The sequence below is a fragment of the Protomyctophum parallelum genome (assembly GCF_964188405.1).
Source record: "Protomyctophum parallelum genome assembly, chromosome: 2".
Lineage (NCBI taxonomy): Eukaryota > Metazoa > Chordata > Actinopteri > Myctophiformes > Myctophidae > Protomyctophum > Protomyctophum parallelum.
This window is the reverse complement of record NC_139699.1, coordinates 34,110,062-34,130,061: the sequence shown is the minus strand read 5'-3', so window position 1 is coordinate 34,130,061 and position 20,000 is coordinate 34,110,062. Positions and strand designations below refer to the sequence as shown.

The 20,000-nt window shown below is 48.0% G+C and overlaps 1 protein-coding gene across 5 annotated transcripts in view; it reads right to left on the bottom strand.

Annotated features, from left to right (window-relative positions):
• Window positions 1–20,000, bottom strand: part of LOC310854834 (cell migration-inducing and hyaluronan-binding protein-like) — a 125,002-nt gene that overhangs the window by 54,928 nt on the left and 50,074 nt on the right. For 2 of the 5 annotated variants that reach the window (XM_083759537.1, XM_083759538.1), the window contains 7 exons: window positions 17,228–17,362; window positions 16,925–17,163; window positions 16,730–16,866; window positions 8,655–8,792; window positions 7,333–7,471; window positions 5,305–5,541; window positions 2,821–3,000 (listed from right to left, as the gene is read on the bottom strand). In XM_083759537.1, the coding sequence (XP_083615663.1) occupies window positions 2,821–3,000; window positions 5,305–5,541; window positions 7,333–7,471; window positions 8,655–8,792; window positions 16,730–16,814 (779 nt within the window). In that variant the 5' untranslated portion in view covers window positions 16,815–16,866; window positions 16,925–17,163; window positions 17,228–17,362. Of the gene's footprint in view, window positions 1–2,820; window positions 3,001–5,304; window positions 5,542–7,332; window positions 7,472–8,654; window positions 8,793–16,729; window positions 16,867–16,924; window positions 17,164–17,227; window positions 17,363–20,000 lie in introns of those variants that run through there. The other 3 variants (XM_083759540.1, XM_083759539.1, XM_083759541.1) reach the window with 3 other exon arrangements.

Sequence of the window (20,000 nt, the reverse complement as noted above, 5' to 3'; positions counted from 1 at the left end):
GGCTGTCAGGCTGGATTGGCAGCCTAGGTGTCCGGACCGCTAGGCTGGCCGTGCCGCCGTGAGTCACTTTTCACTGTCAGTTTGTTTACTCTCCCTCTCTCTCTCTCTCTCTCTCTTTCTCTCTCACTCTCTCTTTCTCTGTGGTTGGCAGTGTGTTTCCTGCGGCCTGCTCCGAGGCATTAGGTTTCATAACACAGCTCTGCCCACGGGCATGCAGGGAGGGAGAGAGAGAGAGAGAGAGAGAGAGAGAGAGAGAGCGTAGTACCACTGCCAAGCATCGCTGCCTCCTTCTGCTCCTCCTCACTGCCGCAACAAGACATCTTTCACACACTGAATGCTATACTGTGTACACACACACGCACACGCGCGCGCACACACACACACACACACACACACACACACACACAGGTCTGGTGGTGGCGTTGGAGCCCAGCGTGGTCGGGTCTTGTCTGGGGAATGTATGAAAATAATTTAACCAGCTAAAAAATAAAAAAAAGCCACTCTGGTGTCGGGAACTCTGGAGACGTCTCTCTCTCTCTCTCTCTCTCTCTCTCTCGGGGTCTGTTATCATGCTTATGATTCTGTCTCTGTTTCCCATGCATTCCTCACATACTAATACCCAGGGAGAGGGACAGGCCTGGCTTCTCTCTCTCTCTCTCTCTCTCTCTCTCTCTCTCTCTCTCTCTCTCTCTCTCCTCTCCCCCCTCCACCCTGATGGCTGATGTTGGTAAAAACGGGTATGCACGTGCATGTGTGTGCGTGCACGTGTGTGTGCACGTGTGCAAGGGAGCGAGGAGAGATCGGTAGAGAGGGAAATTAAAAAACTAAACCAACAGAGAGAGAGAGGGTGGTGTCAGCAGCCTATAAATCACAGCTACATAGATCAGCTAGCATAGCGCTGCGTATAGATCAGCTAGCATAGCGCAGTGGTTCCCAAAGTGTTTATTTATTTATTTACTATTGTCACAGAAACACACGGCTACTGTAACTGGAGAACAAAGATAGCTACGGCCAATCGAAACGACTCTATGTAAATACGTGCAGGAATGTTCACACCCCCAAAATACGGCAAATAATCTGTAATTATAGAGACATTTTTGCAATGTAAATACAACGACTTAATGACACTAAAACGATGTTCTGATGGAATAAAAACATTCTTTAATATTCCAACTGTGTTAATGTGGCTAAAAACGAAAACCACAAAAAAGAAAGAAAGAATGTATTTTGTTCTATAGTGAAGTTATACTATTGCCGACTTGTGGTTGAAATCACTGGCACTGGTCACATATTCTCACTCCCGTGCGAGTGTTTACAATTCCCAGCAAATAAACAAAACGATGTAACTACTCACCGACACAAAGCCTACTAGACCTTAAGGTAAAAGTCTATTCTCGAAGCTGGGAAGCATTTCAGGTCCCCAGCTTCTCTCTAAAATGCACTTTGTGCCATTTTAATAACGCAATGTACCCTGAATTTACCGGGCAGAGTCATTTCTTCTACTACGGCTTTTCCGGGTTTTGCCTGCGCCGATCTGGTTGGATTCCTTTTATTTAATGATTAAAATAGTGCATTTTAGAGAGAAGCTGGGGACCTGAGACGCTTCCCAGCTCCGAGAATAGACTTTTACCACGGTCTAGCAGGCTTTGTTTCGGTGAGTAGTTACGTTGTTTTGTTTATTTGCTGGGATTTGAAAATCCTCGCACGGGAGTGAGAATATCACCAGAGGGCTGCAGAAGGGACTTCCACAGGGCATCAGAGAGAGACTCACTGTATGCACTGGTCCAGGGCTGACTTTCAATTAGAGTGCTGCAGAGGCAGATCCCCTTTTTGAAACCAGTCCCTTGACTTGAGTGTCTGTGACTGTGACCAGCTGATGGTCGTTGACGCTTATTGATGCACCAAGGAAGGCAATTAAGTTTCTGCACTGTCAAATAGGTCTACATCTATTCTAAGATAGCATCTTGAATAAATGTTGTGAAAATATGTTGTAACTTTGATTGAAAAGTTACTTTATTTATTTATTTATTTTTTGTGCAACCCTTCCCCTTGGGCTGGGCAGAGTGACCAAGAGTGGTCACGCTTGCCCAGCCCACCCTCCCGTTCACCCTCCCACCCTCCCATGGGTCACAGGGGGGGCAGAACACAAGGACCAAAATAAATGTAAATACAACACAATAAGGGGAAAACAAATAGTAAAGTAAGCAAGATAAACAAAAAAGAACAACGAATGAACAAAAAAATAAAAAATAAATAAAAAATAAATAAATAAAGGAACGTGACAAACAGAAAATAAGATACAAACATTATAATATAGCCTACTGCATACCTCCTTGGGACATTGAAATTGATGCTGGGCAGTTAGATAGAATTACAACTGATCGCTCGGGAGTGTTTCCAAGCCGTTGAAGTATGTTATGAAGGGCCGCCATCTAGCATGGAATTTCCCGATTGAGCCTCTAGTTTTGAATTTAAATTTTTCGAGCTTTATGAAAAACATCACGTCTACCAGCCAGGTGGATATAGGTGGGGGGGAAGGGGATTTCCACATGAGATGCTGCATCTTAAGGGGGGACAGATCCTCTCAATAAAATTCTGACAACATTCTCCTTATCTAAAAGGAGAATGTTCTGACCTAAAGCCCAGCCTAGTGACCTCAGTCTAACCTAGTGACCTCTGACTTTACCTAAAGCCCAGCCTAGTGACCTCAGTCTGACCTAGTGACCTCTGACTTTACCTAGAGCCCAGCCTAGTGACCTCTGACCTTACCTAAAGCCCAGCCTAGTGACCTCAGTCTGACCTAGTGACCTCTGACCTTACCTAAAGCCCAGCCTAGTGACCTCTCGGCTGCCCAGCCGGGTGAGGCTCTTCTTGGCCGTGTCCTCCAGGTTGTTGGAGGCCTCGTCGTTGACCACCATGGCCAGGATGCTCCCCTGCTCCACAGAGTCCACGAAGCGCGCCAGACGGACACTCTCCTCCTTGGTGCGGTACGTGTCGAACCTGGTGGAGAGAGGAGAGGAGTGTGGACATTTAGACCTGAGGCCGATTCTAAAAAGAAAGTCTTCTAAATCCTGATAGTTTTCTGAAAAACCTTTGTTTCTATGTCAGTGCATGCTTGCTCAACCTTTTTCATGTCAAGGACCCCCAGCATTTTCTGTATTTGGTTGCGGACCCCCACCATCTGAAAATATGTTGTTCCAGGGACCCTCCAGATGCAAAGATTTGAGTTAAAAACGTTCGCTCTGAAATAATATATATTCAAAGATTTGCGCCACATTTTCACAATCTTTCAAAAATAGCAGCTCGTAGCGCGGTACTCAGTGCCATGCTACGAGCTTGTAGATCTACTATTTTTCAACAGGTAAAGTATAACATGATGATTAAAGCACCAAAAGGGGTTCTCGTCCTGAACCCCTGTTAGACCTGAGAACAGATTCATTAATGCCTTCTAAATCCTGACCGTTATTTGAATAACCTTGTGTTTCTATGTCAGTCGTTCTCAAACATGTCAAGGACCCCCCCCCCCCCCGGGCGCTGGATTAAACCCATCTTAAATTAGGCTGAATCGATGTGGCACCGATGCAGAAATGGGTGCAATTTACAGATCATTAAAACCACCTCAAAGATGCAGTTCAAGACATTAATGAGGTTTAGAATCTTCTGAGCATCCACGCGAGAGAAGCACGGAGATCACATTTATATAAAGAAAGCACGAACACCAAGACATACATACTGTACACACACACACACACACACACACACACACACACACACACACACACACACACACACACACACACACACACACACACACACACACACACACACACACACACACGCACACGCACACGCACACACAAACAGAGAGTTGAGAATTGGAAGCGATGTTTGAGAGCGATGTTTATCCGCTTCTAATTATTTCTTAATTGTTCCCTAATCTCTTTACAGTTCACTCAGCCTGAAGATTAAATGCATCTCAATAACATCCAGACTAATACATGGTTTCTTTCACGGCTGTCAGAGTTCAATCAGACGAGTGTTGATGATCGATAGAGCGAGACCGAGGCGACGCATTAGATTAAATTAAATCAAATAAAGAGACTCTGGATACCATCCAGCGCTCCATTCCTCCCCCCATTTATTAACTACAGTGTGTGTGTGTGTGTGTGTGTGTGTGTGTGTGTGTGTGTGTGTTGTGCATTCATCTGTCTAGTTACAACAATGGTTCCCAAACTTTTTCATGTCAAGGACCCCCAAATAAACACTAATTAGCCCACAGACCCCCATTTGAAAATACATGCCAGGGAGCCCCATAAGAGAAGACATTTACGGCTCTAGCTGAGATTCTCAAGGACCCCCAGTTTGGCATGCATTAGTCTACGGACCCCCATTTAATGGCATTTCTATCCCTGAGACCCCAATTTATATTGTAAAATCAATGTTAATTTAACTCAGAGAGTGTATTTGTACACTCTCTGAGTTACATACCCATAAGGGTCCATTTGGTTCCTAACTATATTTAGCGGGGGACCCCCTGGAACTCCCTCAAGGACCCCTGAGGATCCCCAGACCCCACTTTGGGAACCACTGATTTACAACAGCAATGTTGTGTGTATTGTGCATCCATTTGGCATCAAAGGAAGACAGGATAATTAATCCAAAGATATAATTTATTAAGGAGGGGATATGAGTTTCTTAAAATGCAATATCCTCAAACCAGCGGCTCCATCCATTAAGACCATATTTATGTCTTTCGAGATGAGTGGTTGAAAGCATGTCTTGTTTCTAGTATGACTTATAACCTTGTGTCAGGCCACATCACAGCTCTTTACCAGTGGTTCCCAAAGTGGGGTCCGGGGACCCCCAGGGGTCCTTGAGAGAGTTCTAGGGGGTGAGAGTGTACAAAATGGAACCAAACGGGTGGTTCCATTTGTACACTCTCAGTTTTTTATTCCAATTCATTTTGACATCTCACGTACGTGCAGCATGCCGTGATACAAGCGCGAGACCCGAGACTGACACAGGGCGCCTCTCTCTCTCTCTCTGCATGCACACACACACACACACACACACACACACACACAGGGCGAAATGTTTGTGATAGCGTAGCCTAAATGCGCTATAGCGAGACAGGACGTTAAATCTTTTCATTTTCATTAAATAATGATCTGTGTGACACTTTGACACTAACTCTGGGGGAGCCCACAGGGATCGAACCAGGAACCTTCACGTTCACCATCCGGCTGTTCTACCGGCCACTCTACCGCTGAACCACTGCCGCCCATAATATGAACTCCCTTTTACCTTTCGTTCTGAAGCACCTGCCCCGTCTTGGGGTCGATGACGTGGACGATGACCCCTCGGTTGCCCCAGCCCCTCTGGAAGGTGTAGCGCTGCTCGTTGCCCCCCCCGGGGGTGAGGGTCCGGTTGAGGAAGGTCCAGGACAGCTTCTTCTGCCCGTGGATCTCCAGCGTTCCGCCCGTCCCCACGCCCACGTACTTACGGCCGAAGTAGCTGTGCTCCGTGTCCCTGTCATCTGACCTGCATGATGGGGACACAACCAGTAGCCAATCAGACTACATGGGACACACAACGAGTAGCCAATCAGACTGCATGGGACACAACCATTAGCCAATCAGACTGAATTCAGTCATTCAGTCAGTCAGTCATCAAGTCATTCAGTAGGTTCTGTGATCTGCATAGTGTCAGTCAGCTAATTACTTAACTTCCACCCGGAACTGGCAGCCATGAAGAATAAATAATAAATTAAATATGGCCAGCGGTTCACGCTGGCCATAGCGCAATGATCTAGGCTATGATGTAGCCTGACGAAAGAGATATTTTTGCAACGTATCAGATCGTTGGAGAGTGGTCCTAACCGCGGAACAAACACCATATATGGACATCCTGCATACCCATGAGAAGCAGGCTCGGCCCAATCTAGGTGAGGTTGCCGGCTTACAGTATGGGCAGACGGGGACCGTAGGCCCAGAGCCATCTAATAGAAGAGTTATGATGTTTAGGGGGCAGAAACCAAGCGCTCGAGCGCTGTTCATGTTCATGAGTTGGAAATACATTGTTTTCAACGAGGGCGGCGCAAATAAGAGCTTTTTTAACAGTTTTAAAGTATTAAAGTACAGTAACAACAAAAAGTCTCCAGATGTAATTTGTTGTACTATTACTACAAAACATTCTAAAATAAAGGTATTTAACCCACTTATTGCTAGATTTAATAACATCTTATTGTGCATTGGGCAAGATCTGGCGACTTTTTGAATGACAATAGAATAATGTGCGATATGACCACAATGTCACGAAATATCTCATTTTAAAGCTGCATGTCTCTAGTTTACACCGAAAAAAAAAGATAATGTTCCTAGCATGTTCCATCGTTTACTTATAAGCATTTTAGTACACCTTGGTTTGACTTATCACTGAAACCAAGGTCTACTAAAAAGCTTATAAGTAAATGATGGAACAAGCTATAATTAATCATAATTATTTTTTCATTGTAAAGTAGTGACTTGGAGCTATAAAATGAGACATTTCGTGACATTGTGGTCATATCTCACATTTTTCGATTGCCATTCAAAAGGTCGCCAAATCTGGCCAATGCTGGCCAATGCCCAATTTCTTAATTCGTCATTTTAATGCAATAAGAGGGATCAGCGATCTAAATAAAATACATGACGTTTTACTTTCAATTTCAAATTAATACCCAGAAATGCCACCAGATGGCGGGAACGTTCCATTATTCTGATTTTGGCTAAAGAGTCAAATCTGCCTAAATCACTTCCTGTCAAAGGGAGGTAAACAAAGGAAGCTAATTTGACCCCTAGCACATAGCTTGGCTGTCCGGATTGCTAGCTTTTTCATAACTTAGTCAAATTAAGCTTAAAAACGGCCAGGAACATCCCAAAATATCAAATGTTTTGCCGCGGATCACATAGAGACGGCGCGCGTGCACGATAGTGCACGATCGCGCGGGTTTCGGCCGGTTTTTGGTAGACTACATTAAAAAAAAAAAAAAGTCAAAAAATTCCATTATTTTGTTATAATAAGACGTACTGACAGGGCAGTACGTTTACTACGTCAATAACGCCATTGGTCACGAGGGATTTGTTGATTTAACACGCAAATAACGTCAATGGCCACTAGGGGGTGATCATTAAAGCTGTGCTGTTGCCTGAGTCCAATGCATTTCTGCCTACTTTCGGTCCAGAACTTGTCCCAGTTGGTTGTCCCCACTCTCTTTTAAGACCGAAATAAACTATTCATTCAAATAAGGAGATGGTGAGGTTGCCTCTATATATGGGAAGACCGGGGCCGTACCTTCCAAATAAGGAGATGGTGAGGTTGCCTTGGTACGGGCAGTCGGGGCTCCCGATGTGCAGCTCGCCCTTGTTGCCGATCAGGATGTGTTTGGTACGCAGCAGTATGGGCCTGTTAGTGTCTGCCACCACCAGTTTACCTGGAGAGAGAGAGAGAGTTATTATTTGTTGGCCGTTCCCTCTAAAATCTTATATTTAGTCACACATACACACACACACGCACGCACGCACGCACGCACGCACGCACGCACGCACGCACGCACGCACGCACGCACGCACGCACGCACAAACGCAAAACATGTCCATCACAATGTGTGCAATGTCATCATTCCAGCTCAACGGGTGGAGGTGGGCGACCGGAACAAACACACCGCTGTCACACATTTAAAAACCGCCCGAGGTGTGTGCATGTGACTGGTGAGCGCCCGAGGTGTGTGCATGTGACTGGTGAGCGCCCGAGGTGTGTGCATGTGACTGGTGAGCGCCCGAGGTGTGTACATGTGACTGGTGAGTGCCCGAGGTGTGTGCATGTGACTGGCGAGCCCGAGGTGTGTACATGTGACTGGTGAGCGCCCGAGGTGTGTACATGTGACTGGCGAGCCCGAGGTGTGTACATGTGACTGGTGAGCGCCCGAGGTGTGTGCATGTGACTGGTGAGCGCCCGAGGTGTGTGCATGTGACTGGTGAGCGCCCGAGGTGTGTGCATGTGACTGGTGAGTGCCCGAGGTGTGTGCATGTGACTGGTGAGTGCCCGAGGTGTGTGCATGTGACTGGTGAGCGCCCGGGGTGTGTGCGTTATTTAATACTTTAGCTGTTTAATTTTGTATTGACCAATCGTATCGCATCGTTACCTCCACTGAGGATGAGGATGTAGTGACAGATGTATTGACCAATCGTATCACATCGTTTCCTCCACTGAGGATCTGGATGTAGTGACAGATGTATTGACCAATCGTATCGCATCGTTACCTCCACTGAGGATGAGGCTGTAGTGACAGATGTATTGACCAATCGTATCGCATCGTTACCTCCACTGAGGATGAGGATGTAGTGACAGATGTATTGACCAATCGTATCACATCGTTTCCTCCACTGAGGATCTGGATGTAGTGACAGATGTATTGACCAATCGTATCGCATCGTTACCTCCACTGAGGATGAGGATGTAGTGACATATGTATTGACCAATCGTATCGCATCGTTACCTCCACTGAGGATCTGGACGTAGTGACAGATGTATTAACCAATCGTATCGCATCGTTACCTCCACTGAGGATGTGGATGGAGTGACGGATGTATTGACCAATCGTATCGCATCGTTACCTCCACTGAGGATGTGGATGGAGTGCACCGTGGCTGAAGACGTCAGGAGGACCTTCCTGCCGTAACCGATGACGACGCGGTGGTCCTCGCTGTGACCGGGGGTCCACGGCTGCAGCCCTGGCTGCTTGTCTGGACAACCTGAAACAGAGACAGAAGAACAATGTGACCAGGGGTCACGGCTGCAGCCCTGGGGGTCCACGGCTGCAGCCCTGGGGGTCCACGTCTGCAGCCCTGGGGGTACACGACTGCAGCTGCAGCCCTGGGGGTCCACGACTGCAGCCCTGGGGCCTGGGGGTCCACGACTGCAGCCCTGGGGGTCCACTACTGCAGCCCTGGGGCCTGGGGGTCCACGACTGCAGCCCTGGGGCCTGGGGGTCCACGACTGCAGCCCTGGGGGTCCACTACTGCAGCCCTGGGGCCTGGGGGTCCACGACTGCAGCCCTGGGGCCTGGGGGTCCACGACTGCAGCCCTTGAAAGAATATTTTGTTGTCATTGGATAAGATTGTGTTCACAATGTTCACATTTTGCTATCAATTCTTCTACATTCTCTAATTGTGTAGACTTCTTGGAAATTAACTAATGCAGATTTTAAACAATAACTTACCTCTAGAGAGTGTAAATGAAACATTTGGTTTCATTTTACGCTCTAAAGATTTAAACATCATTTGGTTACCAACTCTGCAGAGAATCAGAGAATTAACTAGATGCATTGTGCTGTATATCTTGAAGCAGAGATGCAGCCCTACAGTAAATCCTCCAGACTGCAGAGAACCAAGGCTCTATAATTCCTCTGTCTTTACCCTGAGCCTTCGCAGCTTTCAAACTGTCGAATTGAGATAAAGTAAGGGTTCAATTTGCTTTAGGGGCCGTTTGATCTCTACGGGGGTTACGGTTTTAAAGTGAATTCAATCTATGCATGTCATGGTTGGAAGTCAGCACAGTGTAGGAGCCAAAGTTAAAGATGAAGAGGCAGCTCAGTTCAAACTAGAAAAAGTGCCCTTCTGGGCACAGGTCTCCACCAGGAGGATAGGAGTGTGTGTGTGTGTGTGTGTGTGTGTGTGTGATGTTTGGCAAAATGTTTAGGAGTAATATAAAAATGTTTTTTTGTTTGTTTTTTTGCAAAAAAATCTTCATTTTGTTGAGGAAATGTAGAGCCAGATCACTCATAGCATCTCTGAAGATAGAATTCTGGATGAGCAGGAGATTTGCAGCATTTTGCAGCAAAACGGGGCCACACACACAAAACTTTGGAAGGCAATCTCAGCCAATCAGTGTAGAATCTGAGAAACCCAACAGACTCGTCTTGATCACATGACTACAGAGAGCATGTGTACCAATTTGCGTGAGATTTGGATGAAATCTGTGAGACTAATATAAACAATGTGTTTTGCAGAAATCGGCCTCATGGTGGCGCTAGAACCGGCAGATGTGGAGGGATGCATTTTCCATGGCCTCTAGGGAGTGTGCATATAAGTTGTACACAGATCGATGCAGTTATAGGTAAAAACCTGTTATAGCGCCACCGTGAGGCTGATTTGGAAAAAATATTGTAGCATGTCGTCCTCGGCCTAGTGGAACTGTGTGTGTATAATTTCACAGAAATGCCAAAGTTTGGCATGGATCGGGCCAACGGTGCCGGAGATTAGCTGGTAACGGACGGACGGAAGGACGGACGGACTGACGCACGCACAAACACACCGACGGAGTGCAAAACATACTCTCTCCCCATGCCTTCGGCCTGGTGGAGACAATTAAAGTATTTATTTTCACCAACCAAGAGGAGTATTAGGCAGCGATCAAAGTCCTCCAGCTAAACACAATACATAGACAAGGACTATTACTGAGCACAGGTGAACACACCTACCTGACAATCAAAAAGATACAAAGATACACATTGAAGCTGAGCTGGGTTCAACTTCCAGCTGCAACGACCGAGTTGTGAGCTTGTAGATCTGCTATTTTCAGCCACTATTTGTGGTACAAACAAGTGCATTAAGTGGGTAAGAAAAGTTCCACCCATCTGTAGGCTATTTTTTCTTTTTTGTTCCTTTTTCCCCACAAATCGAACCCTGCATGCTGTGAGGATATTGCCTTGTTCAATCAGGTGTAAATGTGATGGATAAACCCATTTAGTGTGTGTGTGTGTGTGTGTGTGTGTGTGTGTGTGTGTGTGTGTGTGTGTGTGTGTGTGTGCCCCAGCAGTCTTCCCACATATTGCTCTGCTGTCCAGTGCTGTAGCTAGTGGGCAGATCACCTCCTCTCCTCTCCTCTCCTCTCCTCTCCTCTCCTCTCCTCTCCTCTCCCCTCCGTTGAAATCCATCAAAGAAACAGCAGAGCCAGAGGTACCCTGCACTGACCACTCAGTCTGTCTATCAGATTGATAGTTGGCTAGTTGCAATCAATGTGTTTCTGATCTGGGACAATCCTGTGGTTTCTTTTTAAAGTATCAATACTGCAATGTAGAAATACGCTGTTACAAGTAATTGTCATGCGGGTGTGATTTTCTTTTTTACTTCAGTCAAAGACTACTTGTGTTGAAAACACAAGCAGCTCTTTTGAAGGCTACTGTTACTTAATGACAGTCGTCACCATGATGATGAGTGTGGTTACCATTTCAACCAATCATCTCTCTCAGATGCAGTGATGTGTGGTTACCATTAACCAATCATCTCTCTCTGTGAGTGGTGACAGTCTGTTCTTTGTGAGAAAGAGGGATAGGGTTTCAAAGCAAATTCAAATGGAATCTCCTCTTGATCGGCAATTCCAAAAAACAAAAACAAATGTTGATTACAATAACACATCTGTGTGAAAGTATTTCAGTATAATTACTGATTTAATATACAGAAAAAAGCTGTACACACTGATAGCCAAAGTGCTGATTATTTATTAGGACACAGAGTGAGAAACCAACGTTTCGGCAGATGCAACTGCCTTCTTCAGGGTGTATCCACCAATTTCACCGTAACACCACCAACCTGGAGTGAGCGAGTGGCCGAGATTTTGGGTATTGGAATGTGGCTTTTGTCTCTGCCATGCCTTCCAGCCTGGAGGAGACAAGAACAGAACCAAAAAAGAAGAAAAGGAAAAAAACAAATGTTTTCCAAACTAATTTAAAAATGTTCCTGGTGGCAATTGCTGTTGTTCACGCACACCACACACACACACACACACACACACACACACACACACACACACACACACACAACCGCAGAGTTTTTCCAAAACAGTAACATTCTGGTTGGTGTTCCCAGCGAAGCTGTGCCAGTGTGTGTGTGTGTGTGTGTGTGTGTGTGTGTGTGTACAGTGTGTGCGTGTGTGTGTGTGTGTGTGTGTGCCATGCTTTCCGTGCGTGCGTGCGTGCGTGCCAGTTGCAGGAGTGCCTGGCAACAACAGGCGCATGGAAATGCTTACCAAGCACGCATTACTTTAAACACAGGTATCACAACACACTGACCCCAACCTGAACTCCATCACACACCCTGCCAACACAGGAGGAGATCACACACCCTGCCAACACAGGAGGAGATCCTGTTAAGTTCTATAACAGGTAGTCCAACACAGGGTCTATACTCTAACAGGTAGTCCAACACAGGAGATCCAGTTAACCCATTCTTAAGCAGAGCTCTATAACAGATAGTTCCAAAGAGGAACACACATGGGGTGTTTCTGTGTGACTTCCCCGGGGTCATGGCATTGTTAACGTCTTCGGCACTAACTCTGGGGGAGCCCACATAGGGATCGAACCGGGAACCTGGCGGTTCCCAAGCGGCCACTCTACCTCCTGAGCCACTGCCGCCCGCATCGTAATGTGAGCATGCTGCTGAGACCACCTGACCGTGTCCCACACAGCATACTGCTCTGTGACCACCTCACCCTGTCCCACACAGCATACTGCTCTGTGACCACCTCACCCTGTCCCCACACAGCATACTGCTCTGTGACCACCTCACCCTGTCCCACACAGCATACTGCTCTGTGACCACCTCACCCTGTCCCACACAGCATACTGCTCTGTGACCCACCTCACCCTGTCCCACACAGCATACTGCTCTGTGACCACCTCACCCTGTCCCACACAGCATACTGCTCTGTGACCACCTCACCGTGTCCCACACAGCATACTACTCTGAGACCACCTCACCCTGTCCCACACAGCATACTGCTCTGTGACCACCTCACCCTGTCCCACACAGCATACTGCTCTGTGACCACCTCACCCTGTCCCACACAGCATACTGCTCTGTGACCACCTCACCCTGTCCCACACAGCATACTGCTCTGTGACCACCTCACCCTGTCCCACACAGCATACTGCTCTGTGACCACCTCACCCTGTCCCACACAGCATACTGCTGAGACCACCTCACCCTGTCCCACACAGCATACTGCTGTGACCACCTCACCCTGTCCCACACAGCATACTGCTGAGACCACCTCACCCTGTCCCACACAGCATACTGCTCTGTGACCACCTCACCCTGTCCCACACAGCATACTGCTCTGTGACCACCTCACCCTGTCCCACACAGCATACTGCTCTGTGACCACCTCACCCTGTCCCACACAGCATACTGCTCTATGACCACCTCACCCTGTCCCACACAGCATACTGCTCTGTGACCACCTCACCCTGTCCCACACAGCATACTGCTCTATGACCACCTCACCCTGTCCCACACAGCATACTGCTCTGTGACCACCTCACCCTGTCCCACACAGCATACTGCTCTGTGACCACCTCACCCTGTTCCACACAGCATACTGCTCTGTGACCACCTCACCCTGTCCCACACAGCATACTGCTCTGTGACCACCTCACCCTGTCCCACACAGCATACTGCTCTGTGACCACCTCACCCTGTCCCACACAGCATACTGCTGAGACCACCTCACCCTGTCCCACACAGCATACTGCTCTGTGACCACCTCACCCTGTCCCACACAGCATACTGCTCTGTGACCACCTCACCCTGTCCCACACAGCATACTGCTCTGTGACCACCTCACCCTGTCCCACACAGCATACTGCTCTGTGACCACCTCACCCTGTCCCACACAGCATACTGCTCTGTGACCACCTCACCCTGTCCCACACAGCATACTGCTCTGTGACCACCTCACCCTGTCCCACACAGCATACTGCTCTGTGACCACCTCACCCTGTCCCACACAGCATACTGCTCTGTGACCACCTCACCCTGTCCCACACAGCATACTGCTCTGTGACCACCTCACCCTGTCCCACACAGCATACTGCTCTGTGACCACCTCACCCTGTCCCACACAGCATACTGCTGAGACCACCTCACCCTGTCCCACACAGCATACTGCTGTGACCACCTCACCCTGTCCCACACAGCATACTGCTCTGTGACCACCTCACCGTGTCCCACACAGCATACTGCTCTGTGACCACCTCACCGTGTTCCACACAGCATACTGCTCTGTGACCAAATGAGTTTCGCCCCAGAATCAGGCCACCAGGTGGTTAAATGAATTAAACCACCTGAGGATTTTACGGTGCATGCTTCTGATAGAGGACGTGTTCTGCTATAATGCCTTGTTCTTTATGGAGACTTCTGCTCGTTGGGAAGCAGTGGAAATTAACTAATTATTCATGTGCTCGTGCTTTTTTCTGTATATTAAATCAGTAATTATACTGAAATACTTTCACACAGATGTGTTATTGTAATCAACATTTGTTTTTGTTTTTTGGAAAAGGCAAGAATGAGAATTATGCCGATCAAGAGGAGATTCCATTTGAATTCGCTTTGAAACCCTATTCCTCTTTCTCACAAAGAACAGACTGTCACCACTCACAGAGAGAGATGATTGGTTAATGGTAACCACACACCACTGCATCTGAGAGAGATGATTGGTTGAAATGGTAACCACACATCATGGCGACGACTGTCATTAAGTAACAGTAGCCTCCAAAAGAGCTGCTTGTGTTTTCAACACAAGTCATATTTGACTGAAGTAAAAAAGAAAATCACACCCGCATGACAATTACTTGTAACAGCGTATTTCTACATTGCAGTCTTGATACTTTAAAAAGAAAATGTGTGTACTTTTCTCACCACTGTGCTGTAGACAGTATATCATCATCTTCATCATCATCATCATCACCACCACACAGCCTCATATGTACCAGTAAGACACCCTGAGGGCGAGAAGCGACCTCGACCTAAAGGGCGGGGTCGCTTCTTGCACGCATCCGCCTGGGTGACAGCAGACTGCTGGGCGAGCGCTGGCGCTTTGGCATGGGGGGCTCAGATCAACATGGAATGAATGCTGTATACTGGCCATATATGGAGCGTGTCTTCAATGTACAGGGTTTTATGAGGTCAGATCAACATATGGAATGTCAGAACAGGAAGGACGGGTGGGGAAGGATCCACATATGGAATGTCAGAATAGGAAGGATGGATGGGGAAGGATCAACATATGGAATGTCAGATCAGGTGAGCTCCATATATGGAGATCTAATTGTTTGAGGTCAGCCGTAGAGTTGCTGGCCGCCTCCATATATGCAGATCTAGGTGATGATCCAGTCTTCTCCATGTATGGTTATCCAGGGTTAGATGAGGTCAGTGTCGTGATCGTCATATATGAGGTGTGATGTCACAAGGTGTGACCATATATGGAGACGTGGGTGACTAACGGATGGGAGAAGCAGGTTTTCATAGTAAATACGACCTACATCTTGCTGTTTTTCTCATGATGCCAGGCGGCCATACCTCTGTCTGGCGGCCATGCCTCTTTGAGACAGCCAATGCCTCTGTGAATGGAATTAGAACGACTAAATGAATAAAATGTCTCTCATGGTTGAGATTACAGTGATCAACTAACTGGCCCAGAAGAAAAAACACTGTTTGCACCGCAATGAAAATGCAGTAACAAGGGAACGGAAACACAGAACAGTAACAAGGGAACGGAAACACAGAAGGAAAACAAGACCGATTTCTAGGCTATAGAATGAGACAGATGAGAGCGTCCTGCAATTCCTAGAGGGCCATACGCACGTGCGCACACACACGCACACGCACCCACGCACGCACGCACGCACACACACACACACACACACACACACACACAGTGAACAGACAGACAAATGAAGCTGTGGCCAGGATTTTGGACACATGCCTGTTGGCAAGACTGGCAGTAAAACTATCCTCACATGGCGACACTACTAGACAAAGCAATCGCAATTCCTTCAGTGTGTGTGTGTGTGTGTGTGTGTGTGTGTGTGTGTGTGCATGTGTGCATGCATTTGTGCACACCCAAGGGGGCTAGCCTGAGGACACTGAGCTACCCAGTGACCTACTGTCTGTCTGTCTGTCTGTCTGTCTGTCTGTCTGTCTGTCTGTCTGTCTGTCTGTCTGTCTGTCTGTCTGTCTGTCTGTCTGTCTGTCTGTCTGTCTGTCTGTCTGCCTGCCTGCCTGCCTGCCTGCCTGCTCTGCTCTTGGGGGTTGTTGATATTAGAGCTGTGTCTCGGTGCACAGATAATCGGAGATATCAAATGTGATATCAGACCTGTGTCTCGGTACACAGATTATCTGATATCACATGAGCAGAGCCACACCGCCATACTAAAATGCAATAGCTTTGCAATAAATGGATTAAGGTTCAATCTGAGCTGAAGTGTCTCAATGAACTATAACAATAAGTGTATAGTTGCACCGCTCAGTTCACACAGGTGTTATTTTATTTTCACTTTTGCAGACTCCGGAAGCAACGTCTAAAATTAGGTTCCCAAAGTGTAGTTAAATTAACATTGATTTTACACTATAAATTGGGGGTAATCTAATAGAAGAAATGCCATTAAATGGGGGTCCGTAGAATAATTCATGTCAAACTGGGGGTCCTTCAAATTAAACGGGTTGAGAATCACTGCTAGAGCCGTACAAATCTTCTCTTATGGGGGTCCCTGGCATATCTCTTCAAATGGGGGTCTGTGGGCTAATTAGTGTCAATTGGAAACAGTTTGGGAACCACTGCTGTAAAGATGTTTAGTCAAAGAATAAAGAATTCACACACAAAAAAAAAGAAGATTATTTTTTAAGCCCCTCACCTGCCTGGACGTTAGGCATCATCATCATCATCATCATCAGCAGCAGCAGCAGCTGTGCTGCCAGGAGCAGAGTGGATGTCGTCATCTGTCACTTGGCCCGAAACCTGACTGCCCGACCCTTGCGAGTCGCCTCACACCTTCAAAGGCTGCTTCAGAACCGGACCTCGGTACCGCCCGAAGACCTTCGCCTCACACCTTCAAAGGCTGACCAGAACCGGACCTCGGGACCGCCTGAAGACCCTCGCCTCGCCTCACACCTTCAAAGGCTGCTCCAGAACCTGACCTTGGGACTGCCCCAAGACCCTCGCCTCACACCTTCAAAAGCTGCTCCAGAACCTGACCTTGGGACCGTCCGAAGACCCTCGCCTCGCCTCACACCTTCAAAGGCTGCTCCAGAACCTGATCTCGGGACTGCCCCAAGACCCTCGCCTCGCCTCACACCTTCAAAGGGCTGCTCCAGAACCTGATCTCGGGACTGCCCCAAGACCCTCGCCTTACACGTTCAAAAAGGCTGCTCCAGATCTGGACCTCGGGACCGGCCCAAGACCCTCACCTCGCCTCACACACGCGACACCTTCAGAGGCTGCTCCACACCTGGACCGGGCCGTTACAGAACAGGACCGCCGCAGGCACCTGCAACACCAATGCACAGAGAGAGAGAGAGACAGAGAGAGAGAGAGAGAGAGAGAGAGAGAGAGAGAGAGAGACAGAGACAGAGAGACAGAGAGAGACAGAGAGAGAGAGAGAGAGAGAGAGAGAGAGAGAGAGAGAGAGAGAGACAGAGACAGAGAGAGAGAGACAGAGAGAGAGGGCGACTCGTTAATTCACCGAACTCATACAGCAACACAAACAATTCATTCGCATCCAAAAGATTCAAGATTCACTGTGTGTGTGTGTGTGTGTGTGTGTGTGTGTGTGTGTGTGTGTGTGTGTGTGTGTGTGTGTGTGTGTGTGTGTGTGTGTGTGTGTGTGCGTGCATTCGTGAGTGAGTGAGTGAGTGAGTGAGTGAGTGCGTGAGTGAGTGAGTGCATGAGTGAGTGAGTGAGTGAGTGCGTGAGTGAGTGAGTGAGTGAGTGAGTGAGTGAGTGAGTGAGTGAGTGAGTGAGTGAGTGCGTGAGTGAGTGAGTGAGTGAGTGAGTGAGTGAGTGAGTGAGTGAGTGAGTGAGTGCGTGAGTGAGTGAGTGAGTGAGTGAGTGAGTGAGTGAGTGAGTGAGTGAGTGCGTGAGTGTGTGAGTGAGTGAGTGCGTGAGAGAGAGAGAGAGAGAGAGAGAGAGAGAGAGAGAGAGACTTGTGCCATCATTGCTGGACACCCAGCGAGGCATAACGTTAGAGGAGTCGATTAGGGAGCGGTACAGGTCTCGTTTGCTGAACTGAGTGAACTCACATTAAGGTATTAAACACAACGGTACAGGTCTCGTTTGCTGAACTCACATTAAGGTATTAAACACAACGGTACAGGTCTCGTTTGCTGAACTCACATTAAGGTATTAAACACAACGGTACAGGTCTCGTTTGCTGAACTCACATTAAGGTATTGGGTGTGAACTGCGAGGAGACGTGTGTGGACACGCTCTCTGTTGTGATTACAGGTCTCCACGGTACTTAGCTTGCACTTCAAGGAATCTCATATTCATTTAATGTTAACTGGCCCTGTGTGTGTGTGTGTGTGTGTGTGTGTGTGTGTGTGTGTGTGTGTGTGTGTGTGTGTGTGTGTGTGTGTGCAATATAGTGCATGTGCTCCAACATGCTGTGTTGGATTCCATATCACACTTCAAAGACCTTCATGTTGTTTTTTATTCATGCAGGTTTTGATGCTGACCATGTGTCTCTCTCTCTCTCTCTCTCTCTCTCACACACACACACACACACACACACACACACACACACACACACACACACACACACGCACAGACAAGTGCAGGCATTGGCAGATGGAACAGAAGAGAAACATTCATGCATTTTTAACAGTTCTAAACCAAGGGCATACAGTACACCCTGTGTGTGTGTGTGTGTGTGTGTGTGTGTGTGTGTGTGTGTGTGTGTGTGTGTGTGTGTGTGTGTGTGTGTGTGTGTGTGTGTGTGTGCTCATGCACCAGCGGGTCTTCCAGGCCCGCTGGTTATTGGACAAGTTTATGAGTTCAGAGGGACTGTGAATGTTGGAGGAACACACTCTGCCACCGGTCTTACACACACACACGCACGCACGCACGCACACTCGCATTTGCGAGTACAAATATCACCGTGCGAATTGTGGAATGCAATTCGTAGCACCCAGTCCGTGCGACTACAGCATTTGACCGTTCAGCAAATGTTTTATGTGGCAAGCCGATCCTCATAATAATAATGTTCTCCGCGGCTCCGTCGCTTAGTAACGAGAGCGCCCGTGTGACGTGTGCGCGCCGCGTCCACTGCTTTACTTCAGTGGTTCTCAAAGTGGGGTCCGGGCGGGACCCCTATAGGGGTCCTTGGGGGAGTGGTTCCCAAACGTTTTCATGGCAAGGACCCCCCCAATTGACACTAATTAGCCCGCGGACCCCAATTTCAGGGTGGGGGGGGGTGCATGGTTCAGGGTGGGGGGGGGCATGGTTCAGGGTGGGGGGGGGGGGCATGGTTCAGGGTGGGGGGGGGGCATGGTTCAGGGTGGGGGGGGCATGGTTCAGGGTGGGGGGGGCATGGTTCAGGGTGGGGGGGGGGGCATGGTTCAGGGTGGGGGGGGGGCATGGTTCAGGGTGGGGGGGGGGGCATGGTTCAGGGTGGGGGGGGGGCATGGTTCAGGGTGGGGGGGGGCATGGTTCAGGGTGGGGGGGGGGGCATGGTTCAGGGTGGGGGGGGCGCTTGCTTCAAAGGTCATTTTGACATTTCCACCCAAACAAAAACTTACAATTAATCTCTTAGAGAAACAAGCATTAGGTCCATGAAAAGAGTATAATAACAAAGAGAGAGAGACAAAGTGCTGGGTGTCTCTCGGCCAGCTGTATTAACAGCAGCACTCCCACAGGGTACTGGCTAGACACAAGACATGCACTCACGCACGCACGCACTCACGCACTCACGCACACACACACGCACACACACACGCACACACACAGACTCACTATACAGTAGTTACTTTGTAGATCTTAGTGATTATTATTATTATTACTAAACATACATTTTGGCCATTTAAAAAATCCAGAGTTTTACTTTTAGTTTTTTTCAATTGCGCAAAGTAATACTAATGATTCTGAATACGTGCGCAAACCATCCCTTAATACGCAAGTATTACTTTTAC